This window comes from Pseudophryne corroboree, chromosome 12 (genome assembly GCF_028390025.1).
Source record: "Pseudophryne corroboree isolate aPseCor3 chromosome 12, aPseCor3.hap2, whole genome shotgun sequence".
Lineage (NCBI taxonomy): Eukaryota > Metazoa > Chordata > Amphibia > Anura > Myobatrachidae > Pseudophryne > Pseudophryne corroboree.
Genome location: NC_086455.1, coordinates 76,191,200 through 76,209,603, shown reverse-complemented (window position 1 = coordinate 76,209,603; position 18,404 = coordinate 76,191,200). Strand labels below are relative to the sequence as shown.

The 18,404-nt window shown below is 48.2% G+C and overlaps 1 protein-coding gene across 1 annotated transcript in view; it reads right to left on the bottom strand.

Annotated features, from left to right (window-relative positions):
* Window positions 1-7,369: 7,369 nt before the first annotated feature.
* LOC134980721 (transmembrane protein 62-like) overlaps window positions 7,370-18,404 on the bottom strand; it is an 80,838-nt gene continuing 69,803 nt past the window's right edge. Inside the window, exon 7 of the mRNA XM_063947661.1 lies at window positions 7,370-8,096. Within this exon, the coding sequence (XP_063803731.1) occupies window positions 8,024-8,096 (73 nt within the window). The 3' untranslated portion in view covers window positions 7,370-8,023. The remainder of the gene's footprint in view (window positions 8,097-18,404) is intronic.

The window sequence follows — 18,404 nt, the reverse complement described above, 5'->3', positions numbered from 1 at the left end:
AGATCCATCAAATTTTGCTGGCGTTGGAAGATGAAGATGTGGACTGGAAATGGGTAAGGTGGGTGGGGTTACAGCTGGTGTCACTGTAGTGGACGCACCGGACGTGCCAGGTCCACGGAGGGTCGTTTGAATCCCATCCAGCCGTGTAGAGAGATCCTGGAGACAGCGGATGATGTGGCCCTGTGCAGCCTCCTGATGTTCAAGTCGGGCTGCCAGTTCTTGCATTGGCCTGGCCGCTTGATCCTGGTCTTCGGCTGGATTCATTAGGTCAGTGCTTACTGTCACAACTGAGGGCCTGAGCTGACGGGAGGCAGCCTCAGTTGTAGGGGCTGAGATGTAACGGAACCTGGGAGGTTGTATCAGACCCCTAGACATGTAAGTAACATGTAGAATAACTGCCCGAAGGCGTGACCACGACAACCAGGATAAAAGTCAATGATGTTTATTATGACAAACTCCGTAACACAGCAGCAGTAACGGAAACATAAAAGTCAACAGAGGATAAATACAATTCCTGGGTACTACAGGGTGGCAAGGGCCACAGGCACTGGTAGAGTGAGACAGTTCTTATAATCTTCTAGTTGGAAAGTCCTTACCAGACCTGACTGTAGCAATGGAGAGAACCCAGGATCGTACCAGCTGGTGTTCCAGGAAAGGCTGGGTTGCTGAAGATAAAACGGCTGCTGTGGATACTGGCTGGAACCAGACTGTTGTTGGTACGGAGTGGATACTGGCTGGAACCAGTTAAATAATAAACGAACTTGAGAGCGATGAAATAATAATGAAGTTTGAGAGCGGTGAAATAATAATACCGGTGGAGAGTGGTAAACTGCAGAAAGGACACCGGCCCTTTAAGAGAAGCTGTACACTGCTGGAAGCTGGGCTGGAAGCAGGTGATTGATGAAGTTTGGAGTTTGAGAGCGGTGAAATAATAATACCGGTGGAGAGTGGTAAACTGCAGAAAGGACACCGGCCCTTTAAGAGAAGCTGTACACTGCTGGAAGCTGGGCTGGAAGCAGGTGATTGTTGTAACTGGAAACAGGTGAGTCCAGAATGGATCGGAGAGTCAGGCTACACCGCAGATGGAATGCTGGTGCGGGTTTCTATAGCAGAAGTCTGGAGACAGGAGCTGGAACCTGGAAGACAACCACAGGAGAGAGACAAACTGGAACTAGGTTAGACAACCAAAGCACTGACGCCTTCCTTGCTCAGGCACAGCTTACTTATACCTGCAGCAAGGAAGGGGTTGGCTAGGCAATTATGCAAATCAACAATACAGACAGCAGATTGGTGGAAATGATCAGATGACAAAATCCAAGATGGCTGCGCCCATGCAGACACTTGGAGGGAAGTTTGGTTTGTAATCCATGTGAGAATTGAAACAATAATGGCGACGCCGGCCACAGGAGACAGGAGACGCCAGACTGACAAGCGTACATTTAACCACGCGGGCACAGCGGAGGCCGCGGCTGATGAAATCACCACTCTGACATTCTGCATGTGGAAACTCAGGAACAGCGGGATCCGGTCCTGGAACGCTGAGCCAGCCTTAGGAGGCATCTGAAGGGTAAGTAATGGCGTCCAGATACCCGGATCGTGACAGTCCGTAGTGGATGCTGGGAACTCCGTAAGGACCATGGGGAATAGCGGGCTCCGAAGGAGGCTGGAATAGCGGGCTCCGAAGGAGGCTGGGCACTCTAGAAAGATTTAGGACTACCTGGTGTGCACTGGCTCCTCCCACTATGACCCTCCTCCAAGCCTCAGTTAGGACACCGTGCCCGGACGAGCAGACATAATAAGGAAGGATTTAGAATCCCGGGTAAGACTCTTACCAGCCACACCAATCACACCGTACAACTCGTGATACTATATCCAGTTTGACAGTATGAAAACAACTGAGCCTCTCAACAGATGGCTCAACAATAACCCTTTTGTTAACAATAACTATTTACAAGTATTGCAGACAATCCGCACTTGGGATGGGCGCCCAGCATCCACTACGGACTACGAGAAATAGAATTACCGGTGAGTGAATTCTTATTTTCTCTAACGTCCTAGTGGATGCTGGGAACTCCGTAAGGACCATGGGGATTATACCAAAGCTCCCAAACGGGCGGGAGAGTGCGGATGACTCTGTAGCACCGAATGAGAGAACTCCAGGTCCTCCTCAGCCAGGGTATCAAATTTGTAGAATTTTGCAAACGTATTTGCCCCTGACCAAGTAGCTGCTCGGCAAAGTTGTAAAGCCGAGACCCCTCGGGCAGCCGCCCAAGATGAGCCCACCTTCCTTGTGGAATGGGCCTTTACAGATTTTGGCTGTGGTATGCCTGCCACAGAATGTGCAAGCTGAATTGTACTACAAATCCAGCGAGCAATAGACTGCTTAGAAGCAGGAGCACCCAGCTTGTTGGGTGCATACAGGATAAACAGCGAGTCAGATTTTCTGACTCCAGCCATCCTGGAAACATATATTTTCAGGGCCCTGACAACGTCTAGCAACTTGGAGTCCTCCAATTCACTAGTAGCCGCCGGCACCACAATAGGCTGGTTCAAGTGAAATGCTGACACCACCTTAGGGAGAAATTGGGGACGGGTCCTCAATTCTGCCCTATCCATATGGAAAATCAGATAAGGGCTTTTACATGATAAAGCCGCCAATTCTGACACTCGCCTGGCTGAAGCCAAGGCCAATAACATGACCACTTTCCACGTGAGATATTTCAGATCCACGGTTTTTAGTGGCTCAAACCAATGTGATTTTAAGAAACTCAACATCACGTTGAGATCCCAAGGTGCCACAGGAGGCACAAACGGGGGCTGAATATGCAGCACTCCTTTCACAAATGTCTGAACTTCAGGTACTGAAGCTAGTTCTTTTTGAAAGAAAATCGACAGAGCCGAGATCTGTACTTTAATGGAGCCTAGTTTTAGGCCCATATTCACTCCTGCTTGCAGGAAATGCAGAAATCGACCTAGTTGAAATTCCTCTGTTAGGGCCTTTTTGGCCTCACACCAAGCAACATATTTCCGCCATATGCGGTGATAATGCTTAGCCGTAACATCTTTCCTGGCCGTAATAAGCGTAGGAATGACTTCTTCCGGAATACCCTTTTCCTTCAGGATCCGGTGTTCAACCGCCATGCCGTCAAACGCAGCCGCGGTAAGTCTTGGAACAAACAGGGCCCCTGCTGTAGCAGGTCCTGTCTGAGCGGTAGAGGCCACGGGTCCTCTGAGAGCATCTCTTGAAGTTCCGGGTACCACGCTCGTCTTGGCCAATCCGGAACCACGAGAATTGTGTTTACTCCTCGCTTTCTTATTATTCTCAATACCTTTGGTATGAGAGGCAGAGGAGGGAACACATAAACCGACTGGTACACCCACGGTGTCACTAGAGCGTCCACAGCTATCGCCTGAGGGTCCCTTGACCTGGCGCAATATCTTTTTAACTTTTTGTTGAGGCGGGACGCCATCATGTCCACCTGTGGTTTTTCCCAACGGTTTACCAGCATCTGGAAGACTTCTGGGTGAAGTCCCCACTCTCCCGGGTGGAGGTCGTGTCTGCTGAGGAAGTCTGCTTCCCAGTTGTCCACTCCCGGAATGAACACTGCTGACAGTGCTAGTACATGATTTTCCGCCCATCGGAGAATTTTTGTGGCTTCTGCCATTGCCATCCTGCTTCTTGTGCCGCCCTGTCGATTTACATGGGCGACTGCCGTGATGTTGTCTGACTGGATCAGCACCGGCTGGTGTAGGAGCAGGGATTTTGCTTGACTTAGGGCATTGTAGATGGCCCTTAGTTCCAGAATATTTATGTGAAGGGAAGTCTCCTGACTCGACCATAGTCCTTGGAAGTTTCTTCCCTGTGTGACTGCCCCCCAGCCTCGAAGGCTGGCATCCGTGGTCACCAGGACCCAGTCCTGTATGCCGAACCTGCGGCCCTCTAGAAGATGGGCACTCTGCAGCCACCACAGTAGAGACACCCTGGTTCTTGGAGACAGGGTTATTAAGTGATGCATCTGAAGATGCGATCCGGACCACTGGTCCAACAGGTCCCACTGAAAGATTCTGGCATGGAACCTGCCGAAGGGAATTGCTTCGTAAGAAGCCACCATCTTTCCCAGGACCCGCGTGCAGTGATGCACTGATACCTGTTTTGGTTTCAGGAGGTCTCTGACTAGAGATGACAACTCCCTGGCTTTCTCCTCCGGGAGAAACACTTTTCTCTGGACTGTATCCAGAATCATACCCAGGAACAGTAGCCGTGTCGTCGGAACCAGCTGTGACTTTGGGATATTCAGAATCCAGCCGTGCTGGTGCAGCACTTCCTGGGATAGTGCTACTCCCACCAACAACTGTTCCTTGGACCTCGCTTTTATTAGGAGATCGTCCAAGTACGGGATAATTAAAACTCCCTTTCTTCGAAGGAGTATCATCATTTCCGCCATAACCTTGGAAAATACCCTCGGTGCCGTGGACAGTCCAAACGGCAGCGTCTGGAATTGGTAATGGCAATCCTGTACCACAAATCTGAGGTACTCCTGGTGAGGATGGTAAATGGGGACATGCAAGTAAGCATCCTTGATGTCCAGGGATACCATGTAATCCCCCTCGTCCAGGCTTGCAATAACTGCCCTGAGCGATTCCATCTTGAACTTGAATTTCTTTATGTATGTGTTCAAGGATTTCAAATTTAGAATGGGTCTCACCGAACCGTCCGGTTTCGGTACCACAAATAGTGTGGAATAATAACCCCGGCCTTGTTGAAGTAGGGGTACCTTGATTATCACCTGCTGGGAATACAGCTTGTGAATTGCCGTTAGCACCGCCTCCCTGTCTGAGGGAGCAATCGGCAAGGCAGATTTTAGGAACCGGTGGGGTGGGGACGCCTCGAATTCCAGCTTGTACCCCTGAGATACTATTTGCAGGATCCAGGGATCCACCTGTGAGCGAACCCACTGATCGCTGAAATTTTTGAGGCGACCCCCCACCGTACCTGGCTCCGCCTGTGGAGCCCCACCGTGATGCGGCGGACTTGGAAGAAGAAGCGGGGGAGGACTTTTGCTCCTGGGAACCTGCTGTTTGTTGCAGCCTTTTTCCCCTACCTCTGCCTCTGGACAGAAAAGACCCGCCTTTTCCACGCCTGTTTTTCTGGGTCCGAAAGGACTGAACCTGATAAAACGGCGCCTTCTTAGGCTGTGAGGGGACATGGGGTAAAAATGCTGACTTCCCAGACGTTGCTGTGGAAACTAGGTCCGAGAGACCATCCCCAAATAATTCCTCACCCTTATATGGTAACACTTCCATGTGCTTTTTTGAATCTGCATCTCCTGTCCACTGGCGAGTCCATAAGCCTCTCCTAGCAGAAATGGACAATGCACTTACTTTAGATGCCAGTCGGCAGATTTCCCTCTGTGCATCTCTCATATATAAGACTGAGTCTTTTATATGGTCTATGGTTAACAGGATCGTGTCTCTGTCTAATGTGTCAATATTTTCTGACAGTTTATCTGACCACGCAGCGGCAGCACTGCACATCCAAGCTGACGCAATAGCTGGCCTAAGTATAATGCCTGTGTGTGTATATACAGACTTCAGGATCGCCTCCTGCTTTCTATCAGCAGGTTCCTTGAGGGCGGCCGTATCCGGAGATGGTAGTGCCACCTTTTTAGACAAACGTGTGAGCGCTTTATCCACTCTAGGGGGGTGTTTCCCAACGTGACCTATCCTTTGGCGGGAAAGGGAACGCCATTAGTACCTTCTTAGGAACTACCAATTTTTTATCAGGGAAAGCCCACGCTTCTTCACACACTTCATTTAATTCATCTGATGGGGGAAAAACTACGGGTAGTTTTTTCTCTCCAAACATAATACCCTTTTTAGTGGTACCAGTAGTTATATCAGAAATGTTTAACACCTCTTTCATTGCCTCAATCATACAGTGAATGGCCTTAGTGGGCATCAGGTTTGACTCATCGTCGTCGACACTGGTGTCAGTATCAGTGTCGACATCTGGGTCTGCTTGAGGTAGCGGGCGTTTTAGAGCCCCTGACGACCCATGCGACGCCTGGGCAGGCACGAGCTGAGAAGTCGGCTGTCCCACATTTGGCATGTCGACGATTTTTTTATATAAGGAGTCTATACGTGCACTCATTACTTTCCATAAGCCCATCCACTCAGGTGTCTGCCCCGCAGGGGGTGACATCCCTTCTAAAGGCATCTGCTCCGCCTCCACATCATTATCCTCATCAAACATGTCGTCACAGCCGTACCGACACACCGCACACACACAAGGAATGCTCCGAATGAGGACAGGACCCACAAAAGCCCTTTGGGGGGACAGAGTGAGAGTATGCCAGCACACACCAGAGCGCTATATAATGCAGGGACTAACTGAGTTATGTCCCCTATAGCTGCTTTTTATATTATATATGTATTGCGCCCAAATTTAGTGCCCCCCCTCTCTGTTTTTACCCTGTTCTGAAGTGTAGACTGCAGGGGAGAGCCAGGGAGCTTCCTTCCAGCGGATCTGTGAAGGAGAAATGGCGCCAGTGTGTCTGAGGGAGATAGCTCCGCCCCTTTTCCGCGGCCTATTCTCCCGCTTTTTTCTGGATTCTGGCAGGGGTATTTACCACATATATAGCCTCTGGGGCTATATATTGTGGTATTTTTGCCAGCCAAGGTGTTTTTATTGCAGCTCAGGGCGCCCCCCCCCCCCCAAGCGTCCTGCACCCTCAGTGACCAGAGTGTGAAGTGTGCATGAGAAGCAATGGCGCACAGCTGCAGTGCTGTGCGCTACCTTGGTGAAGACTGATGTCTTCTGCCGCCGTTTTTCCGGACCTCTTCTTGCTTCTGGCTCTGTAAGGGGGACGGCGGCGCGGCTCCGGGACCGAACACCAAGGACTGGGCCTGCGGTCGATCCCTCTGGAGCTAATGGTGTCCGGTAGCCTAAGAAGCCCAATCCGGCTGCAAGCAGGCGAGTTCGCTTCTTCTCCCCTTAGTCCCTCGCTGCAGTGAGCCTGTTGCCAGCAGGTCTCACTGAAAATAAAAAAACTAAAACTATACTTTCTTTCTAAGGGCTCAGGAGAGCCCCTAGTGTGCATCCAACCTCGGCCGGGCACGAAATCTAACTGAGGCTTGGAGGAGGGTCATAGTGGGAGGAGCCAGTGCACACCAGGTAGTCCTAAATCTTTCTAGAGTGCCCAGCCTCCTTCGGAGCCCGCTATTCCAGCCTCCTTCGGAGCCCGCTATTCCCCATGGTCCTTACGGAGTTCCCAGCATCCACTAGGACGTTAGAGAAATAGTATACACTATCAAGGGAGCGCTTGAGTCTTATTGGATTTTAAATATATTTAATTTATTCATACTCCAATTAACAACATAAACAAACATAAAACCATATATATGTATAAATATAAATTCATATAAAGAAATACTCCGATCCACAAGTAATAAATCATAAAAAATTGCCCTTAAAATTCATTTGTAAAAAGTGTCCATGAAATATCTGTTATATAAGTATATACTTAGTAACTCTTGTTACTCTTAGACAACCATCTCTTTGAAAATGCCGGAATATAAAGTGCAGTCATTAGTTTAAGCCACTTTGTTCAAATTGATAGATTTAACAGGGGGAGAGCGCTGTGTATTCAGCTGTCCACAGCGGTATGCTACGACCCCAATTTGCATATTATCATGTTAAATCTCTTCAGCCGGAGAAAGTGTCAGATGATAGCTTCATACACTTATGAATTTTATTGCTGCTGACAGGGGGAGTCCGCTGTATTAGATCTTGACTGCAGCGATACACTCCACCCCTGCACCGTCTAGCAACAATAGTTGTTCCAAGTTACTCACGGCTGTGGCGGCTTTAGATTGAACAGGGTGCGGGCCTCCTTAGCTCGGTCCCGCTGTAGCTTTTGCCCTGTTTAAATGTTATCCGGCAGTCAGAGAGGGTAGATATTCACGGGCAGCAAGATGCAAGTGCTGATGCCTTTCTTACGCGTTTCTCCGCTGAACTGGCATCTCAAGTAGGTCTATGTCCCGCATCATATTTGAGGACTCTCAGTTGCAGATCTTTCAGGACCTGGCTCCTTCCACTATAGTAAAGAGGAGAGAATTATGGGACATTACTAAAGTCCTCCGCGACCAAGGATACAAATACAAGTGGGGGTTCCCATTCCGCTTGATAGTTGAGGTAAATGACCGCCAAGTGTCGATAAGAGATCCTGCGGAGGAAAAATAATTGCTCCACCGCCTCAAGCTACCTACGTCTGCTCCTGCCTCGGCCTTGCCCTTCGACAACCCAGAAAGGCCTTGAGGCATTATATACCGGTTGGGGGGATATACCGGTTGGGGGGAACCCACCCAGACCGCGCCACACATGCAGGGCCCTGATGGTTCTCCACTAATGCGTACTGACGTACGGCTTGTAATTGCTGATGCTGTCTAGTCTTACGTGGAACTATATCTTTGTTTTCTTTATTATTCAACACGCTGATTGTTATATTGCTCTGTAACTGTGGTGGCGCTAACTCTGGGTACCCTCTACGTCACCTGTACAACAGTTCTTATGTGTTTTTGTTGCATTGTACTCATTGAAAGAAAAGTTCAGGGTTTTGTGTTTGCTCTTTTGCTAATTGTATTGTTCTACTCTTTTAAATATTTCTCTTACGTCCTAGAGGATGCTGGGGACTCCGTAAGGACCATGGGGTATAGACGGGCTCCGCAGGAGATAGGGCACCTAAAAAGAACTTTGACTATGGGTGTGCACTGTCTCCTCCCTCTATGCCCCTCCTCCAGACCTCAGTTAGATTCTGTGCCCAGAGGAGAAAGGGTACAATGCAGAGAGCTCTCCAGAGTTTTTCTGTTTTGAAGAATTTGTTAGGTTTTTTATTTTCAGGGAGTCCTGTTGGCACATCAGGCGGCAGAAGACATCAGATCTTCATGAGCACACACACAAGCAGGCACTGAAGTAGTCATGGGGAAAGTGATTCACTGAACTGAGTTGAGACACATGACTCAGTTCAGTGAAGTGACTCGAGTCAGTGTCTCGGCTCATGAGTCATGACTCATTTGTGTTTTAATGTATTGCAGAGACTGCACATGAATCAGTGAGTTGCCAGTGCTGGAGGATCAGTGCTGGACTCATGGAGGGAGTTATTCAGCTGCAGTGAATGTGCGGTGTATCTGGGGGAGGCAGCTGCTTATGCACTGATTGTTAATAATATATTAACATAGATTCAGTGTTATGTTGATATATTATTAATAAGCACTTATTGCATACTAGTTACAGAATATGCACATTACTTCTGGTTGAGGAGAGAAAGCTTAACAGCCATGAATCACATCATTCAGTCTGTAACTAAACCAAATAATTTTTTTATTTTTTTATTTTGCATACTTTGCTAATTGGATGATTTTAGGTGGGCTTGGATTTATTATATTATCCACTATCTAGCCTCCAGGGAGTTTGCCACCCACAATCACACTGAGCAGGATCAGTGAGCACTGAGCTGAGAGCCCTGTACCACAGGGGCTCCACCTCCTGCAGGCTTATGCTGCATGAATCAGATCCATCCACTGAGTCTACACAGTGTACAACTGTCTCAACTCACTGGCAGACTCGGGATGAATCATGATTCATGAAATGGATCAGGCACAGCACTCGCTGACTGGTGAATCGTGACTGCTCCCTCCCCCCTCCCACTGGGTGTCACCTGGTATAGCCTCTGGCCAATCACAGCTAAAGACACTCAGCAGAACACACTGACTGAAGGACATGATAATGTCAATTATTATCTTAAAACATAAAGCTATACACTATTACCATGGAGCCGCTATGGCCGCTAGACTTATTACACACACTACGGACTAAGTACGCTATTTGCGCACTGAGTAACGTATGGGTACGCACTTAGTGTAGCAGACGCTAAGCCGTGGGCGCGGCGCACGAGCGGCACGTATGCTCACAGAATGATATACAGTAAACAAAACAATGTATGGATGTGCTTATACTCTAAACCTTAGTAGTCAAATATTGTAACGATGTGACGCCTAAAAATCTTAACAATGTGTATGCTGTTAGAGCGATTAAGACGCTAAGAAAGCCCTTTGCAGGAAAGAGAAAACACAACACCGGGTTTTGGTAAACCACAGGGCTCTAACACCGCAGTGGATTATTTAGAGAAAAAGGGGAAAACAGATACAAGTTATACACTACAAGCTAACAAGGAAATCTAACAGAATAACACAGAATAATGATGATTACAGAGAATATACATACGTGTGCGTTCGCAAGCGCAACCTGGATCCAGTCCTCAGCTATTCAGGTAGAAAGCCTTCAGAGTCTTTGATAGTGACCTGGCCTGCTGCTCGCTCTTTATTCAGTAGCTCAAGAAATAATACAATAGACACTGTGTGCTCTTCTTCCATTGGTTAGGGGGTGGGACATGTCCTGCACCGGGGACCATTGGTTAGTTCAAGAAGTGGGCGATGGCTAGGACTTGGGATGTGGAGTTCCCGCCCCCTAATCAGTTTAAACCCATCACATTAAACATAAATCCGGTATTATTAATATCTTAATGAGGTCAGTTTTAACAATGTTCTTATTCCCACCAGATTAATGTTCACGTGACTCTGAACAATATGATCCTACACATGATATTACTATCTACCTCAATCTTCAAGATATTCATATATCCACATATATATATATATATATATATATATATATATATATACACACCAACACTCCAGCTATTACAATTTGTTAGGAATTATATATTTATTCACACATATATATATATGTATATATATAATATATATAAATTAATACCTCTATCTCCATGGATTTTGGACTAGGAATGTTAGTATTCTAAATTCCTATCTGTCTAGTTTTGTTGTGGTTAGCTATTGTTTCTGATCTTCCAAACATACTCTGCTCCTGGGCATTGTTCACCCTTGTTTGCCCCTTACTTTCAGTTGAGACAATGGCAACTCAGCACTCATTATTCTGGAGAGAAACCTGGCCCTCTTCATAACAAAGGTGTATGCCCTCTTCATAGAGTCTCAAAGCTTAGTGTAAATAAGGCCATTGTATCTCAGTCTGTGGGAAATTCATGTGTGACTGGGTTCCATTCTCGTCCCCTCCCCATTCGTAATATTTTTAAATACATTTTATATCTATTTTCTACTTCTGCGCATAACTATACGCAGGAACATGCAATTCTTTCCTAACTAACACCGGAATGTTACCCTTAAAATACCCTACAGCTGGATACTAGACACCACCTTTCAACCTTTATCTGACCCTTCCTATCATGCAAAGAGGAATCTCTCTGTCCAGGAACTGTTTAAACTAATCATACTCGCTGACATGGTCTAGGGGAATATTATCTACAAAATGCACTATTTGGGTTAAATATGCTACGTTCGAGTCGCACGCTACACGCTCGCAAACTCCGCCGTAAATACACATATCATGCGCACGAGTCGCCGGAGCGTCTCTTACGTAACTTGCGGGTATGTGTACGCACGGGGGACCAGGTGCACGAGCAGCGTGCATGTGCATGAGGGGTTAGTACAAGGGATATGTATCATGATATTTTTCGACTTTTGACAGACACACTGAGTTTCCTCCCTCTGGCTGAGAGAAGCTGCTGCTGCAGCTGTCTCCACTCATTAAACAGTGAGTGACTCAAATCATTCACACTTCCTGATGATTCGAGTCACTGTGTTGAGACAGTGAGGCAGTAGCCATCTCTACACTGAAGGGTGCAGGGGGGGGGCGCCCTGGGCAGCAAGTTTCCTAATTTTTTGGCAATATAAAGCAGGATTAGGCTGTGGGGCAGTAAATCCTAAAATCCCCCGCCATTTTTTATATAGAATTACTGGGACCGAAGTCCGCCGTCGGACTAACCAGCGCCATTTTCTCCACAGAAACTGCATGAGATACGCTGGCTCCCTGATCTCTCCCCTGCTGAACTTCACAGGCTGGAAAAAAGAGGAGGGGGCACTTTGGCGACGCAGTGAGTGGGAATTAAGGTTATATATATATATAAAAAGCGCTATCTGGTCATATATATTCCAGTGTTTTTAAGCGCTGGGTGTGTGCTGGCATACTCTCTCTCTGTCTCTCCTAAGGGCCTGGTTGGGGTTTTGTCCCCTTATAGGTTAATCCCTGTGTGTGTGGGGTGTCGGTACGTGTGTGTCGACATGTCTGAGGCGGAAGGCTTCTCCAAGGAGGAGGTGGAGCAAATGAGTGGTGTGTCCCCGTCGGTTGGGCCGACTCAGGATTGGATGGACATGTGGCATATGTTGAATGCAAGTGTGGCATCTTTACATAAAAGGCTTGATTAGGCTGAATTAGGGGGGACATCAGGGGGTCAATCCTCGGATTGGACCGACTCACAGGGCCCGTCGGGGTCTCAAAAGCGTCCCTTAACACAAGACACTACTACCGACACGGATTCTGATTCCAGTGTCGACTATGACGAAGTAAAATTGCACCCTAGGGTGACTAAAACCATTCAGTTTATGATTGTGGCAATAAGGGATGTGTTGCATATTGAGGATGAACCCTCGGTCCCCGACACAAGGGTACACATGTTTAAGGGAAAGAAACAGATTATTAATTTTCCCACATCTCATGAATTAAATGATTTCTTTGGAAAAGCTTGGGAGACTCCGGAAAAGAGACCGCAGATCCCCAAAAGAATTTATATGGCATACCCCTTCCCTAAACAGGACAGGGAGATTTGGGAATCACCCCCCACTGTGGACAAGGCCCTGACGCGCTTGTCCAAGAAAGTGGCGCTACCGTCTCCTGACACAGCGGCCCTTAAGGACCCTGCAGATCGCAGGCAAGAAACTACCTTAAAGTGTATTTATTCTCATACGGGTGCTGTGCTAAGACCGACAATTGCGTCGGCATGGGTGTGTAGCGCAATTGCAGCTTGGACAGATGAGCTGACAGATCACTTTGATAATATGGATAAGGATACTATATTCTTAACTCTAGCCCATATAAAAGACGCAGTCTTATTTATGAGGGATGCTCAAAGGGACATTGGATTGCTAGCTTCTAGGGCCAATGCCATGTCTATCTCGGCGAGAAGAACCTTATGGACTCGCCAATGGACGGGTGATGCGGATTCCAAAAAACATATGGAAGTACTACCCTATAAGGGAGATGTATTGTTTGGGGATGAGCTGACGGACCTGGTTTCCACAGCTACAGCAGGTAAATCAAATTTTTTACCATATATTCCCCAACAGCAAAAGAAAGTACCACCCTATCAGATGCAGTCCTTTCGGTCGCACAAGTCCAGAAGAGGTCGGGGATCCTCTTTCCCTGCCAGAGGTAAGGGCAGAGGCAAAAGAGCACCTGCTTCGGCAGCTGCCCAGGAACAAAAGTCCTTCCCGGCTGCTCCAAAACCCACAGCATGACGCTGGGGCTCCCCTGAGGGAGTCCGCACCGGTGGGGGCACGTCTTCGACTTTTCAGTCAGGCCTAGGTCAGATCCGACCTGAATCCCTGGGTGTTGGAAATAGTTTCCCAGGGTTACAAACTGGAATTCGAGGAGGTGCCCCCGAGCCGATTTTTCAAATCGGCCCTACCAGCTTCCACATCGGAAAGGGATGTAGTGTTAGCTGCAATTCAAACGCTGTGTATACAGCAAGTGATAATCAAGGTTCCCCTGCACCAGCAGGGAAGAGGTTACTACTCAACCCTATTTGTGGTCCCGAAACCGGACGGTTCGGTCAGACCTATTTTGAATCTGAAATCCCTAAACCTGTACATAAAAAGATTCAAATTCAAAATGGAATCACTCAGAGCGATAATAGCCAACATGGAGGAGGGGGAGTTTATGGTGTCTCTGGACATAAAGGATGCGTACCTTCATGTCCCCATATATGCCCCCCATCAGGAATACCTGAGATTTGCTGTACAGGATTGTCATTACCAATTTCAGACGTTGCCGTTTGGACTTTCCACGGCCCCGAGGATTTTCACCAAGATAATGGCGGAAATGATGGTGGTCCTGCGCAAGCATGGAGTCACAATTATCCCATACTTGGACGATCTCCTGATAAAAGCGAGATCAAGAGAGAAATTGCTGAGCAGTGTGGCGCTCTCTCTGAGAGTGCTCCAGCAACACGGTTGGATTCTAAATCTACCGAAGTCGCAGTTGATTCCGACATCCAGAACATGGTCAGAGACCTGCTAAAAACGAAAAGGGTGTCAGTTCACCAATGAACTCGAGTTCTGGGAAAAATGGTGGCGGCTTACGAGGCCATTCCCTTCGGAAGTTTCCATGCAAGGACTTTTCAATGGGACCTTCTGGACAAGTGGTCCGGGTCCCATCTGCACTTACATCGGAAAATAACTCTGTCCCCAGGTGCCAGAGTGTCTCTCCTGTGGTGGTTGCAAAGTGCTCACCTGCTGGAGGGTCGCAGGTTCGGAATTCAGGATTGGATCCTGGTTACCACGGACGCGAGCCTCCGAGGATGGGGAGCGGTCACACAAGGAAAAAATTTTCAGGGACTTTGGTCAGACCAGGAGTCCTGTCTACACATCAATGTGTTGGAACTCAGGGCCATTTACAACGGCCTTCGACAAGCGGAGAGTCTTCTTTGAAACCTACCGGTTCTGATTCAATCAGACAATGTCACAGCAGTGGCTCATGTGAACCGCCAAGGCGGGACAAGAAGCAGAGTCGCGATGGCAAAAGCCACCAGGATTCTTCGCTGGGCGGAAAATCATGTAAGCGCTCTGTCGGCTGTCTTCATTCCGGGAGTGGACAACTGGGAAGCAGACTTCCTCAGCAGACACGATCTCATCCAGGAGAGTGGGGACTTCATCAAGAAGTCTTTGCAGACATAACACGTCTTTGGGGAACTCCTCAAATAGACATGATGGCGTCACGCCTCAACAAAAAACTTCGGAGGTATTGTGCCAGGTCTCGGGACCCTCAGGCAGTGGCTGTAGACGCTCTAATAACACCGTGGGTGTTCAAATCGGTCTACGTGTTTCCTCCTCTTCCTCTCATCACAAAAGTGTTGAGGATCATAAGGCAAAGAAGAGTACAGACGATACTCGTTGTCCCAGACTGGCCTCGAAGGGCCTGGTACTCAGATCTACAAGAGATGCTCACAGGAGATCCCTGGCCTCTTCCTCTAAGGAAAGACCTGTTGCAACAGGGGCCCTGTGTATTTCAAGACTTACCGCGGTTACGTTTGACGGCATGGCGGTTGAACGCCGAATCCTAGCGAAAAAGGGGATTCCGGAAGAGGTCATCCCTACTTTAATAAAGGCTAGGAAGGAGGTGACGGTTAAGCATCATCACCGTATCTGGCGAAAGTATATGTCTTGGTGTGAAACCAAGAATGCACCTACGGACGATTTTCATCTGGGTCGTTTTCTCCACTTCCTACAGACAGGAGTGGATATGGGCCTGAAATGAGGCTCTGTTAAGGTACAGATTTCGTCCCTCTCGATTTTCTTTCAGAAGGAATTGGCTTCTCTTCCAGAAGTCCAGACGTTTGTAAAGGGAGTGCTGCACATCCAGCCTCCTTTTGTGCCTCCAGTGGCACCTCAACGTGGTGTTGCAGTTCCTAAACTCACACTGGTTTGAACCGCTTAACAAGGTTGAGTTGAAATTTCTTACTTGGAAGGTGGTCATGTTGTTGGCCTTGGCATCAGCAAGGCGAGTGTCAGAATTGGCGGCTTTGTCACACAAAAGCCCCTACTTGATTTTTCATGTGGATCGAGCTGAATTGAGGACACGTCCGCAATTTTTGCCTAAGGTGGTTTCTTCATTCCATGTGAATCAACCTATTGTGGTGCCTGTGGCTACAAGTGACCTGGAGGATTCCAGATCCCTGGACGTAGTCAGGGCTTTAAAGATTTGTGTAGCCAGGACGGCTAGAATTAGGAAAACAGAGGCTCTGTTTGTCCTGTATGCTGCCAATAAAATTGGCGCACCTGCTTCGAAGCAGACTATTGCTCGCTGGATCTGTAATACGATTCAGCAGGCTCATTCTACGGCTGGATTGCCGATACCAAATTCGGTTAAGGCCCATTCCACTAGGAAGGTGGGCTCTTCTTGGGTGGCTGCCCGAGGCGTCTCGGCATTACATTAATGCCGAGCAGCGACTTGGTCGGGGTCAAACACTTTTGCTAAATTCTACAAGTTTGATACCCTGGCTGATGAGGACCTAGCGTTTGCTCAGTCGGTGCGATTGGATGCTTTGGTATAAACCCCATGGTCCTTACAGAGTCCCCAGCATCCTCTAGGACGTTAGAGAAAAATAAGAATTTACTCACCGGTAATTCTATTTCTCGTAGTCCGTAGTGGATGCTGGGAACTCCGTAAGGACCATGGGGAATAGCGGCTCCGCAGGAGTCTGGGCACAACTAAAAGAAAGCTTTTAGACTACCTGGTGTGCACTGGCTCCTCCCACTATGACCCTCCTCCAAGCCTCAGTTAGGATACTGTGCCCGGAAGAGCTGACACAATAAGGAAGGATTTTGAATCCCGGATACCAGCCACACCAATCACACCGTATAACTCGTGATACCATATCCAGTTAACAGTATGAAACATAACTGAGCCTCTCAACAGATGGCTCATAACAATAACCCTTTAGTGAACAATAACTATGTACAAGTATTGCAGACAATCCGCACTTGGGACGGGCGCCCAGCATCCACTACGGACTACGAGAAATAGAATTACCGGTGAGTAAATTCTTATTTTCTCTGACGTCCTAGTGGATGCTGGGAACTCCGTAAGGACCATGGGGATTATACCAAAGCTCCCAAACGGGCGGGAGAGTGCGGATGACTCTGCAGCACCGAATGAGAGAACTCAAGGTCCTCCTCAGCCAGGGTATCAAATTTGTAGAATTTTGCAAACGTGTTTGCCCCTGACCAAGTAGCAGCTCGGCAAAGTTGTAAAGCCGAGACCCCTCGGGCAGCCGCCCAAGATGAGCCCACCTTCCTTGTAGAATGGGCTTTAACTGATTTAGGATGCGGCAGTCCAGCCGCAGAATGCGCCAGCTGAATTGTGCTACAAATCCAGCGAGCAATAGTCTGCTTAGAAGCAGGAGCACCCAGTTTGTTGGGTGCATACAGGATAAATAGCGAGTCAGTTTTCCTGACTCCAGCCGTCCTGGAAACATAAATTTTCAAGGCCCTGACTACGTCCAGTAACTTGGAATCCTCCAAGTCGCTAGTAGCCGTAGGCACTACAATAGGTTGGTTCAAATGAAAAGCAGATACCACCTTAGGGAGAAACTGGGGACGAGTCCTCAATTCTGCCCTATCCATATGGAAAATCAGATAAGGGCTTTTAAATGACAAAGCCGCCAATTCTGATACACGCCTGGCCGAAGCCAAGGCCAATAACAAGACCACTTTCCACGTGAGATATTTTAGATCCACGGTCTTTAGTGGCTCAAACCAATGTGATTTTAGGAAATTCAACACCACGTTGAGATCCCAGGGTGCCACTGGAGGCACAAAAGGGGGCTGAATATGCAGCACTCCTTTTACAAATGTCTGAACTTCAGGTAGTGAAGCTAGTTCTTTTTGGAAGAAAATCGACAGAGCCGATATCTGTACCTTAATGGAGCCTAATTTTAGGCCCATAGTCACTCCTGCCTGTAGGAAGTGCAGAAATCGACCCAGCTGAAATTCCTCTGTTGGGGCCTTATTGGCCTCACACCAAGCAACATATTTCCGCCATATGCGGTGATAATGTTTTACCGTTACATCTTTCCTGGCTTTAATCAGCGTAGGAATGACATCCTCCGGAATGCCCTTTTCCTTTAGGATCCGGCGTTCAACCGCCATGCCGTCAAACGCAGCCGCGGTAAGTCTTGGAACAGACAGGGCCCAAGCTGCAGCAGGTCCTGTCTGAGCGGCAGAGGCCATGGGGTCCTCTGAGATCATCTCTTGAAGTTCCGGGTACCAAGCTCTTCTTGGCCAATCCGGAACCACGAGTATTGTCCTTACTCCTCGTTTTCTTATTTTTCTCAGTACCTTTGGTATGAGAGGCAGAGGAGGGAACACATAAACTGACTGGTACACCCACGGTGTCACTAGAGCGTCCACCGCTATCGCCTGAGGGTCCCTTGACCTGGCGCAATATCTCTCTAGTTTTTTGTTTAGGCGGGACGCCATCATGTCCACTTGTGGCCGTTCCCAACGATATACAATCAGTGTGAAGACTTCTGGATGAAGTCCCCACTCTCCCGGGTGGAGGTCGTGCCTGCTGAGGAAGTCTGCTTCCCAGTTGTCCACTCCCGGAATGAACACTGCTGACAGTGCTAGCACGTGATTTTCCGCCCATCGGAGAATCCTTGTGGCTTCTGCCATTGCCGTCCTGCTTCTTGTGCCGC